This window comes from Myotis yumanensis, unplaced genomic scaffold (assembly GCF_028538775.1).
Source record: "Myotis yumanensis isolate MYYU_CA2020_CCGP unplaced genomic scaffold, mMyoYum1.0.hap1 SCAF_8, whole genome shotgun sequence".
Taxonomy (NCBI): domain Eukaryota; kingdom Metazoa; phylum Chordata; class Mammalia; order Chiroptera; family Vespertilionidae; genus Myotis; species Myotis yumanensis.
In genome coordinates, this window is record NW_027223759.1 from 92363632 (window position 1) to 92375789 (window position 12158).

At 55.1% G+C, this 12158-nt stretch overlaps 1 protein-coding gene across 1 annotated transcript in view; it reads left to right on the forward strand.

Moving 5' to 3' along the window:
* MYO7B (myosin VIIB) overlaps positions 1 to 12158 on the forward strand; it is a 95563-nt gene that overhangs the window by 63450 nt on the left and 19955 nt on the right. The window contains 5 exon segments of the mRNA XM_070423189.1: positions 4511 to 4595; positions 4753 to 4971; positions 7066 to 7233; positions 8144 to 8353; positions 8491 to 8631. Of these exon segments, the coding sequence (XP_070279290.1) occupies positions 4511 to 4595; positions 4753 to 4971; positions 7066 to 7233; positions 8144 to 8353; positions 8491 to 8631 (823 nt within the window).

Here is a 12158-nt window from a genome sequence, read left to right on the forward strand (position 1 = left end):
AAACACTAATTGGTTGTCTTCTGTATGTGCCCACAATGGGGACTGAACCTGCAACTTAGGTATGTGCCCTGACCATGAATCGAACCGCAACCTTTAGATGCACAGGATGATGCTCAAACATCCATTTAAATTTATTCATTTATTTTTATATATTTTTATTGATTTCAGAGAGGAAGAGAGAGAGAGAAACATCAATGATGAGAGAATCATTGATCGGCTGCCTCCTGCATGCCCCCTACTGGGGACTGAGCCCGCAACCTAGGCATGTGCCCTTGACTAGAATCGAACCCGGGACCCTTGAGTCCATAGGCCGACACTCTATACACTGAGCCAAGCCAGGGCCATCCATTCACATTTAAAGTAATCCTATATAATAAAAAGGTAATATGCAAACTGACCCTAACAGCAGAACAACTGGGAATGACTGGTCACTATGATACACACTGACCACCAGGGGGCAGACGCTCAATGCAGGAGCTCCACAGGGGGAGCTCTGCTCAGCCACAAGCCAGGCTGATGGCTGCCAGTACAGCGGTGGTGGTGGGAGCCTCTCCCGCCTCCTCAGCAGCGCTAAGGATGTCTGACTGCAGCTTAGGCCTGCTCCACGCTGGCAAGTAGACATCCCCCGAGGGCTGCCGGGCTGCCAGAGGGATGTCTGACTGGCAGCTTGGGTCTGATCCCCCAGGGAGCGGGCCTAAGCCAGCAGGTGGACATCCTCCGAGAGGTCCCAGACTGCAAGAGGGCATAGGCCGGGCTGAGGGACCCCCCTGAGTGCACAAATTTTTGTACACCGGGCCTCTAGTTGTTGATAAATATGTATTTATTGCTATTTTAGTTTCATAGTTTTAAATTTTTTTTCTCCTTCTAAAAGAAGGTCATTTAACATTTCTTGTAATACTGGTTTGGTGGTGATGAACTCCTTTAGCTTTTTCTTGTCTGGAAAGCTCTTTATCTATCGTTCAATTCTAAATGACAGCTTTGCAAGGTAAAGCAATCTTGGTTGTAGTTCCTTTCTTTTCACCATTTTGAATATTTTTTTGGCAATTCTTTCTAGCCTACAAAGTTTCTGTTGAGAGATCAGCTGACAGTCTGATGGGAGCTCCCTTGTAGGTAACTAACTGCTACTTTTAAGATGCTCTCTGTCTTTAACTTCTGGCACTTTAATTATGATGTGCCTTGGTGTGGGCCTATTGGGTTCATCTTGTTTGATACTCTCTGCAGTTCCTGGACTTATATGTCTTTTTTCTTCACCAGGTTGTGAAGTTTTTCACCATTATTTTTTCAAATAGGTTTTCAATTTCTTTCTTTCTCTCTCTCTTCTCCTTCTGGCACTCCATGATGTGAATGTTGGTACACTTGAGGTTGTTCCAGAAGCTCCTTATTCTAGCCTGAATTTTTGGGGTTCTTTTTTCTTTTTTAAGTATATTTTTATTGATTTGAGAGAGGAAGGGAGAGGGAGAGAGAGATAGAAACATCAATGATGAGAGAGAATCATTGATTGGCTGACTCCTGCACACCCCACACTGGGGATCAAGCCTGCAACCCGGGCATGTGACCTGACTGGTAATCCAACCATGACCTCCTGGTTCATAAGTCGATGCTCAACCACTGAGCCACACTGGCTGGGCTGACTTCCTTTTGATTTTTGCTATTCTGATTGGGTGTTTTCTGCTTCCTTATCTTCCAAATTACTGATTTGATTCTCTGATTTTTTTTATATATTTTACTGATTTTTTACAGAGAGGAAGGGAGAGAGATAGAGAGTTAGAAACATCGATGAGAGAGAAACATCGACCAGCCGCCTCCTGCACATCTCCCACTGGAGATGTGCCCGCAACCCAGGCACATGCCCCCGACCGGAATCGAACCCGGGACCCCTCAGTCCGCAGGCCAATGCTCTATCCACTGAGCCAACCGGTTTTGGCTGATTCTCTGATTTATCTATTCTACCATTGATTCCTTTTATGCATTCGTTATTTTAGTTATTATATTCTTTTCTGGCTGGCTCTTTTTTATGTTTTCTATCTCCATTCTTATGTGTCCTATCTCTTTATGGAAGTTCTCACTAGTTACTCTTCCCCTAAGTTCATTGAGCATCCTTATAACCATTGTTTTGAACTCTGCATCTGATAGATTGCTTGTCTCCATTTTGTTTAGTTTTTTTCCTGAAGTTTTGTTCTGTTTTTTCATTTGGAACATGTTTCTTTGTTGGCGGACTCCCTGAGTTTGTTTCTATGTATTAGGTAGAGCTGCTATGTCTCCTGGTCTTGGTAGAGTGGCCTTGTGGTGTTCTGTAGGCCCAGTGGTGCAGCCTCCTTGGTCACTCAAGCTGGGCACTCCAGGTGACCCCCTCTTGTTGGCTATTTGCATCCATCTGTTACAATTGAGCCTTGAGTGCTGTTGGCATGTTAAGGGAGGTATATACTCCCAGGCTGATTGGCTGCAAGGACTGGCCACAACCACAGCAGAGGATCTGCTGTGCAGGGGCTGACCCCGGAGAGCAGGACTCACTTTAGCAGGGCTCTGGTGCCCAATGAGTCTGTCTTAGAAGTATGTCACCCATGGCCCTAGCTGGTTTGCCTCAGTGGATAGAGCATCAGCCTGTGGATTAAAGGTTCTGATCAAGGTTGTGGGCTCGATCCCCAGTAAGGGGCGTGTAGGAAGCAGCCGATCAATCATTGATATTTCTCTCTCTCTCTTTCCCTCTCCCTTCCTCTCTGAAATCAATAAAAATATATTTTTTTAAAAAGAAAAATATGTGTGTCACTCGTGGAGGAGGTTGGGTGAGGCTCTGGAGAAGCTGTCTCTGGGTGAGCTGGCTCTGGGGACTCCCAGGAGATGTAGTTTCAGGTCAACAGCTGCCTGTGCCCTGCCTGGGCCACCCGGCAGGAGCTACAAAGCAATCTGCTTTGTGCTGGGTGTGGAGATGCCAGGGAAAGGTCAAGCTGCTAAAGAGGCTCTCTGTCCCTGTCTCCCTCTCCTCTCCTTCCGGTATTTGCATTTATCCTGTTTGGAGTTTGCTCAGTTTCTTGAACCTGTAGGTTTATATCTCTTGCTAAATTTATTAACTTTTTGGCTCTTATTACTTCTAGCAGTTTTTCACCAACGCCTCTTTCTTTTTTCCTTCCGGGACTCCAATGACACAAATGTTAGGTCTTTTGTTACAGTTCCACTGGTGCCTGATGCTCTGTTCCTTCTCTTTCAGTTGATTTTCTCTGTTTTTCAGGATGTATAATTTCTACTGCTATATCTTCAAGCTCACTGACTCTTTCCTCTGTTCTTTCCATTGTGTGCTGAGGTTCATTTTACTCATTGTGGTATTTTTAACTCTAAAATTTCAATTTGGTTCTACTTTATTTCTCCTTTTTCTTTCCTGAGACTTTCTATTTTATCATTAGTTTCAAGTGAGCATTGTTGGGAGTTTTTTATAATGGCATCTCAGTGTTGGACTCTGTTGATGGTCTTTTCTCATTCAAGTTGATATTTCCCTGGGTTTTGATATTTTGGGTATTATGTTATAAGAATTATGTGTCTTGTTTAGATATACACTTTTAGCTATCTTCCTCTGACACCATTCTGGCAGGGGAAGTGGGTGGCACCAGTTTGCTGTCTAATAGGGTGAGGTCCAAGTCCTCCAAGAGCCTCCAGGGACTGCTGCTGGCTGGGAGCAGAGTCCTAGCTGCCCACAGGGCGTCCGCTGACACCACTCTGGCTGAGAGGACATAAGTGCCTCATTACTGCCCCCCAGTGCGGCCTCCACTGATCCCATGGGGAAAGGAGCAGCCTTGTTACTGCTGAGGGAGATGCAGCCTGATTCTCCACTGGGTCTTCTCTGACACCGCTCCCACATGGAGGGAGAGGAGCCCCCATTACTGCCACATGGTGGTGGGGATCCAGGGTCCCCCAGTGGTTTTCACTGACACTGTGGGGGAGGTCATTATGGCACACAAGGATGGCTCCTACTCAGCCTTCTCGGACAGGCCCTGGTGAGGGTGGCGGCCTAGGCTCCCCCCGGCACTCTCTGGTGCGAGCACCACAGCTGTTTCTGTGGTGCTTCCCTGGAGTACACGGGTGTTACCTGACAGCTTCCTGTCTTGCTGACCTGCTTCTTTCTGGACCTTTTTGGTAGAGAACAAAGGCTTACCTTGGGGCTTTTCTGCTCTGCACCATTGCCATTTCTGGATTGCTGACTTCTTCAGCTCCTAGTCTTGGGTATGTGAGGCAGAAAGAAAACCCCCAAAAAGTTACCTCTTGTGTCCTGACCGGGGGGGGGGGGGGGGGGGGGGGGATGTTCTGGATTATTCTAAAAGGTGGACTGCCCTCAGCCACAACGGCAGTTACGGGCAGTGGCTGTAAATCCTGCCCTGCTCTTGGCTTACAGAAGAGGATTATTGTGTGGGTTTATCTTCCCCAACAGTTCCTTAGACATCTTCCATTCAAAACCAGGTTTTACCCACAGACTTACACATGTCTGAGCTGTGCGCACCTCTGACCTGCTGTCTCCTTCTAGGCGGGAGTTTCTGCGGCAGCGGCAGGCCGCCGTGAGCCTGCAGGCCGCGTGGAGAGGCCGCCGCGCACGAGGGGACTTCAAGCTGGTAGGAGAGCTCAGGCGGGCCGAGGGGCGGGCACGACACAGACCGGAAAGGCTGTTCATCTGAGCCGAGAGCTGAGAGCTGCCATGGGAAGGCCATCCCTGGGCCGCTCGCCCCCCGGCCCAGCCCCTCGTGAGCGCGCATCTCTCTTGCTCCTCAGATCCTCTTGGGCTTCGAGCGCCTGCAGGCCATGGCCCGGAGCCACCTGCTGACCAGGCAGTACCAGGCCGCGCGGCAGATGGTGGTCCAGCTGCAGGCGCGCTGCAGGGGCTACCTCGTGCGCCAGCAGGTCCAGGCCAGGAGGAGGGCCGTGGTGGTCATCCAGGCACACGCCAGGGGTATGGCCGCCCGACGGAACTTTCGGCAGCAGAAAGCCAATGTAGGTGGTCACTGCCTCCGTGAGTAGGTGGGGACGGCTGGGCCCAGTGGGGAGGACAGGCAGGAGGACAGGCGGGAGGAGTGAGCAGCAAAGTTGGCCCCTCATCAGACAGTCCTGCCCCCTCCCTGTTCAGAGATAACTACAGCTGGCCTTCGTGCCACCTCACCCCGGGTCAGGACACCCCACCCCTGGTCAGGACACCCCACCCCTGGTCAGGACACCCCCCGGTCAGGACACCCCCTGGTCAGGACACTCCACCCCTGGTCAGGACACCCCCCGGTCAGGACACCCCCTGGTCAGGACACTCCACCCCTGGTCAGGACACCCCCCGGTCAGGACACCCCCTGGTCAGGACACCCCACCCCTGGTCAGGACACCCCCCGGTCAGGACACCCCCCGGTCAGGACACCCCCTGGTCAGGACACCCCACCCCTGGTCAGGACACCCCCCGGTCAGGACACCCCCCGGTCAGGACACCCCCTGGTCAGGACACTCCACCCCTGGTCAGGACACCCCCCGGTCAGGACACCCCCTGGTCAGGACACTCCACCCCTGGTCAGGACACCCCACCCCTGGACAGGACACCCCCCGGTCAGGACACCCCCCGGTCAGGACACCCCCTGGTCAGGACACTCCACCCCTGGTCAGGACACCCCACCCCTGGTCAGGACACCCCACCCCGGGTCAGGACACCCCACCCCTGGTCAGGACACCCCCCGGTCAGGACACCCCCTGGTCAGGACACTCCACCCCCGGTCAGGACACCCCACCCCTGGTCAGGACACCCCACCCCTGGTCAGGACACCCCAACCCCGGGTCAGGACACCCCACCCCTGGTCAGGACACCCCCCGGTCAGGACACCCCCTGGTCAGGACACCCCCTGGTCAGGACACTCCACCCCTGGTCAGGACACCCCCCGGTCAGGACACCCCCTGGTCAGGACACTCCACCCCTGGTCAGGACACCCCCCGGTCAGGACACCCCCCGGTCAGGACACCCCCTGGTCAGGACACTCCACCCCTGGTCAGGACACCCCACCCCTGGACAGGACACCCCCCGGTCAGGACACCCCCCGGTCAGGACACCCCCTGGTCAGGACACTCCACCCCTGGTCAGGACACCCCACCCCTGGACAGGACACCCCCCGGTCAGGACACCCCACCCCCCTGTCAGGACACCCCCAGGTCAGGACACCGCCCCCCACCCCCGAGTCAGGACACCCCCCGGGTTAGGACACTCCCCCACCCCCCCCCACCCCGCCCCTCGTCAGGACACCCCCGGTCAGGACACCACCCCCGCCCGAGTCAGGACACCCCCCACCCCGCCCCTCATCAGGACACCCCCGGGTCAGGCAGCAGGACAGGCTTCTACTAGAACCTGGAGACCGAGCCCCCGGGCCCCTCTCTTTAGCCTTGGGGATCTTCCCAGCAGGGCTGTGGTCGTCTGGAAGGTGTGGTGAGCTGGGGAGGCCCCAGTTCCTGGTTACGGTGCCGTGACATGACAGCCCAGGGCGGAGAAATGCCAAGAGAAGCTTGGAGTGTCTGGGCAGGAGAGGCTGGCGGGCAGGGAGCAGGGCAGTAGTGCCTGATCCCATTTGCCCCAGAGGGCACCTGAGACCAAGCCTCCGTCCGCTGGACGCTGAGAGGAAGGGGGTTAAGATGGAAATAGACTCCTGAGCAAATGGCTATTACAGTGCCCAGGGCGAGGAAGGGCGTGCACCCTCAGGTGGGCGCAGCCTGCTTCCGCTCCAGGCGACCCAGCAGGCACAAACCGGCTCGCCTGGCAGCGGCTGGGTGCTCTCTGAACAAAAGACCAGGTAGGCTTGAGCCTCGGGTTGAAGTGAGGTTCGGGGGCCCTGGATTTGAGGTGGTGCCTCGGGGAGCCTGTGGGGCAGGGACCAACAGCAATCTGTCTCTGGACCTGCCCCTCCACGGGGGCAGAGAGCCCGGCTCACCCAGTCACCAGCTGTGGACGTCTAGGACTCGAGAGGAACATCACGGGTTTGGGTAGATGATGGCAGGAGCAGGGGATTTGGCTTCTTAAGGCGCTTGCCCAGCAGAGCCTGTGCTAACCTCCCCCTGGTGTGCACGCAGGGGCTGCCGGCCACCGCCAACCAGCAGCCGGGCCCCAGGGCTCCAGCCGCCAGGAAGCGCAAGTCAATCTATGACACCGTCACCGACACCCAGATGGTGGAGCAAGTGTTTGGCTTCCTCCCGTCCATGATTGGGGGGCAGGAGGGCCAGGCCCCCTCCTGCTTCGAGGTAAGATGGGCCCTGTCCTTCAAGGTCCAGCTGGGCCGGGCCAGGCCCACGCAGTCCAGACCTGTTGACCTCTGGGCTCACTGAGAAGCAGACTCAGCAGGCAGCTGGCGGTGGGAGCAGGAGTGTGCTCTGTGGTCCCGGGTGGACGTGCAGAGAAAGGGGAGAACGGGGCTCCAGGTCCCACACTTCCCAGGTAAGCAGGCTCTTACCTGCCAGTGTCTTACTTCCTGGAGCCTTTCATGTGCACATGCAGCTCTCCCCTGAGGCCGACCCCTTCTCTCAGAGCACCTGGTGCTGTGCTCTGCAGTGTGGCTGGGACCTGAGGCTGGGACTCAGGCTCGGAGGAAGCGTGTCTGAGGGGCAGTGCAGGGCGGGAGGCCAGCAGCTCCCAGGCAGTCCTGCTGCGCACCACACCTGCTCACGGCCTAGGCACCCCCCACTCATGCCTGTACCCCACCACGCACATGCACACACATGCACACGTGCACACTGTACAGACACACCCCATCTGATCAGTCAGGGCGGCTGGGACCTCCTCACAGAGGACACCTGACTGAGGGCAGGCGGAGGCGAGGAGTGGGAGTGTCTAGAGCAGCAGCCGCCAACCTTTCGGACCTCACAGACCGCCAGTGGTTGGCGACCGCTGGTCTAGAGAGCCAGCTCTGCAGGCCGGGGCCCGGAGGGCTCTCAGGTGGCTGAGTTCACACCGAGGCCTGTGCTTCACACCAGGGGCCACCGGGGTGGGGTGGGGAGGTCTCAGACACAAGGGGCAGTGGGGAGCGGCACATGGCTCCGCACGGGTGCCCGGCCAGACACACCTTCTTGGGGCTCCCTGGCCTGAGATGCCGCCTCGGAAAGCACAGCTTGGAGAGGAAGGCTGATGCCGGTCCCGCCCCCTCCTGGTCCCCAGGACCTGGAAACAAAGACTCAGCAGCTGCCCGAGGTGGACCTGGACGCTGTCCCCGCGGTGGACGAGCCTGAGGACGACAGGGACGGCCTGGCTGAGTACAGCTTCCCCAAGTTCGCGGCAACCTACTTCCAGAAGTCAGCCACCCACACGCACGTGCGGAAGCCCCTGCGGTACCCACTGCTCTACCACGAGGACGACGCCGACTGCTCGGTACGCAGCGCTCTGCTCCGGCGGCTCAGGGCCCTGTGGCCCCAGCCTGCACCGTGGTTCAGAGCAACGAGCAGGGGCAGGTCCTGGGGCCCGGCCACGCGCTGGGCTCCAGCAGGCCTCTGTCTCCCTGTCCGCAGGCCGCCCTGGCTGTGTGGAGCGTCATCCTGAGGTTCATGGGCGACCTCCCCGAGCCCATGCTCTTCGCCAGGACGCGGCCGGCCCAGGACGCCTCGGGCAGGGAGGGCAGCGCCCGGCCTCCACAGCACGGATCTGCACAGGTACGTGGGTGAGGGTGGTGGCAGCAAAGGGCAGACACCCTCCAGGCAGCCACCAGCCCCCCATCGGCTCCCCCTTAAGCCCTGCGGTCATTGCTGGGGCCGGTCCCAGGCTCTGGTCCTTGGGTTCCACTCAAACAGGACGCGAACGCATGTAACAGCGATAACAGCAGACGTCCCCGACTGGCAGCGTGCCGTGTGCCAGCTGCTTCTCTCAGCCAGGTCTCAGGCGCCAGGCCTGCAAGGCAGGGGTTACGTGTTTACTTAGCAAAGAACTGAGCAGGGAAGTGAGCCGCTGCCAAATCGCAGGGAATCCCGGGGACAGAGCTGGGCTTAGTGCGTTCACGACCAAGCTCTCGGCCAACACGCCACCGCCCTCTGACGGAAGGCCAACTGACAGAAGTCCTCCCTAAGGCCTAGTTCCATGATGTCATCTTAGATGAACCACCCAGACTGGCCACAGGAATTACCCAGCAGCCACAGCTCGCGGCCCGCCGGTGGCAGGAGTCCACGCTGCCCATGGTCAAGTCCTGGTGCAGACTGCAGAGAGCGCTAGGGGGACCTGCAGCCCAGGGCGCCATGGCCAGAGGGGCCTGGAGTACATGGAGGTTGCCCAGGCGTGGGCTGTGCAGTGTCCCCATGACCTATCACTATCACACAGCCCCCCCGAAGCCAGCAGCCTGGGACAGACCCTTATCTCACACTTTCTGAGGACCAAGGGGTGAGCGAGTCTCTCCTGAGGCTGCGTCGTGTGGACAGGGCCGCCTCCTCTCCAGGCATCACTGGGCTGCGGAGCTGCTTCCCAGAAGCCTCCCTCACCCCGACCCGACCCCTCCCCCACCCCATGGCTGTTGGCAGGAGCCTCGGTTCCTTGCCACCCAGGCCGCCCCGAGCTCCTGGTGCTGCCACCTAGGGCTTCCTCCCCAGGCAGTGATGTGAGAGGAAGCCAGAAGGCAGCTGGGTGCCTGGTCTTGGCAGTCACACACCATGGGTGGCAGGATGGCAGGAGGCCAGAGTTCCTGGGGGCGCCCTGGGCAGTCCCGCCACAGCCTGGGGACGCAGCAGGCTGGCTTCCCAGTCAGACCTCACGTTTTCACTTAAAAGTCCGTTCTTCCTTCAATGAATTGTTTTGCACTTCTGTCAAGAGTCAGTGGTGCAGATTTGTGGGTTTATTTCTGTGTCTCTCTTCTGTTCTATGGGTCGATGTGCCTCCCTCTGCCAAGGCCATGCTGTCCTGTCGGCTGTAGGCATACACTGTCTTGACGCTGCGCACACTGACTCCTCCTGCCTATTGTTCTCTTTCAAAATTGACTTTGCTATTCTAGGTCCCTTGCCTATCCATATACAGCTTAGAACAGTGATGGCGAACCTATGACACGCGTGTCACCTAAGCCATCAGTTGAACATCTCCCAAGGGCTCCCAGACTGAGGGCTCCCAGGCCAGGCTGAGGGACCCCCCCCCCCCACCTCCAGTGCACCATCACTCCAACTCATTTTTTTGGTTGATTTTTCTTTGATAAATGGCATTTAAATATATAAAATAAATATCAAAAATATAAGTCTTTGTTTTACTATGGTTGCAAATATCAAAAAATTTCTATATGTGACACGGCACCAGAGTTAAGTTAGGGTTTTTCAAAATGCTGACACGCGGAGCTCAAAAGGTTCACCATCACTGGCTTAGAATAATCTTGCCCGTATCCACAAAAGTTACCTTGCTGGTATTCTGATAGGAGTTCTGTTGTATATCAGTTTGAGGAGAATTGACATCTCTACTCTGCTGAGTCTCCCAGCCCATGAACTCTATGTATTTGAATCTTCTTTGATTTCTTTCACCAATGTTTGTAGTTTTCAGTGCATATGCCCTACATATGTGGGTTTTTTTTAAATATTTGTACATAAGGGTTTTTTAGAGATTGTAAATGGCTATATATATATCTAAGAAGAAAAGGGTAATATGCAAATTGACCCAACAGCAGAATGACCGGTCGCTATGACTTGCACTGACCACCAGGGGCAGATGCTCAATGCAGGAGCTGCCCCCTGGTGGTCAGTGCGCTCCCACAGGGGAAGCACTGCTCAGCCACAAGCCAGGCTGACACCTCCACCTCAGCGCTAAGGATGTCCCACTGCAGCTTAGGCCAGCTCCCTAAGCCATCAGTTGAACATCTCCCAAGGGCTCCCAGACTGAGGGCTCCCAGGCCAGGCTGAGGGACCCCCCCCCCCCCACCTCCAGTGCACAAATGTCATGCACCAGGCCTCTAGTGTGTGTATATATATATATATATATATATATATATATATCCTATCTAACAAAAGAGTAATATGCAAATTGACCATCACTCCAACACAAGATGGCTGCCCCATGTGGACACAAGATGGCCGGCAGGGGAGGGCAGTTGGGAGGGACCAGGCCTGAAAGGGAGGGCAGGTAGGGGTGACTAGGCTGGCAGGGAAGGGCAGTTAGGGGCAACTGGGCCGGCATGGGAGCAATTAGGCGTTGATCAGGCTGGCTGGGGAATGGTTAGGGGGTGATCAGGCTGGCAGGCAGAAGCAGTTAGGGGCAATCAGGCAGGCAGGCAGGCGAGTGGTTGAGAGCCAGCAGTTCCGATGGTATTGGGCCTAAGTGGGCAGTCGGACATCTCTCGAGGGGTCCCAGATTGGAAAGGGTGCAGGCTGGGCTGAGGGACACACCTTTCCCCCGCGCCCCCCCCCCCCCCCATGCATGAATTTCGTGCACTGGGCCTCTAGAATATATATATATATATATATATATATATATATATATATATATATATAGTAAACCCTCGATATTTTCAGACCTCAATTTAATGGACTTTGGATTTAACAGATAAAATTTCCAATCCCTATGTCATATGTCATAGAAGAAGAGGAAAAAAAGATAAAACATATGAACAATAAAATGGCAATAAATACATATCTATCAACAATTATATTTAAAAATAAAAATAAATGAACAAGGAATCTAATGAACAAAATAAACTGATGAATAAAATAGAACCAGAGGCATGGAAACATGGAACAGACTGATGAAACTCAGAGGGAAGGGGGAAGAGGGGCGGGAAGAGATTAACCAAAGAATTTATACACATATAGACATTACTGTGGACACAGACAATAGGGTGGTGAGGGCCTGGGGCAGGGCAGGAACCGAGTGGAGAGGGGTCATGGGGGAGGGGGGCATCTTTAATACTCTCAATAATAAAGATTTTTTTTAAAAGAAAATAAATAAAAATGCTTTTAACCAAGATTTGCTTATAATTAAATTAGAGGCCAGGTGCACAGATTTGTGCACCGGTGGGGTCCCTTGGCCTGGCCTGCAGGGATCAGGCCAAAACCAGCAGTCCGACATCCCCAGAGGGGTCCCAGATTGCAAGAGGGCGCAGGGAAGACCAAGGAACCCCACCGGTGCACAAAGTGTGCATATAAGATCTTTGGTTAATCTCTTCCTGCCCTTCCCCCTCCCCCCTTCTCTCTGAGATTCATGTCTGTTCCATGTTTCCATGCCT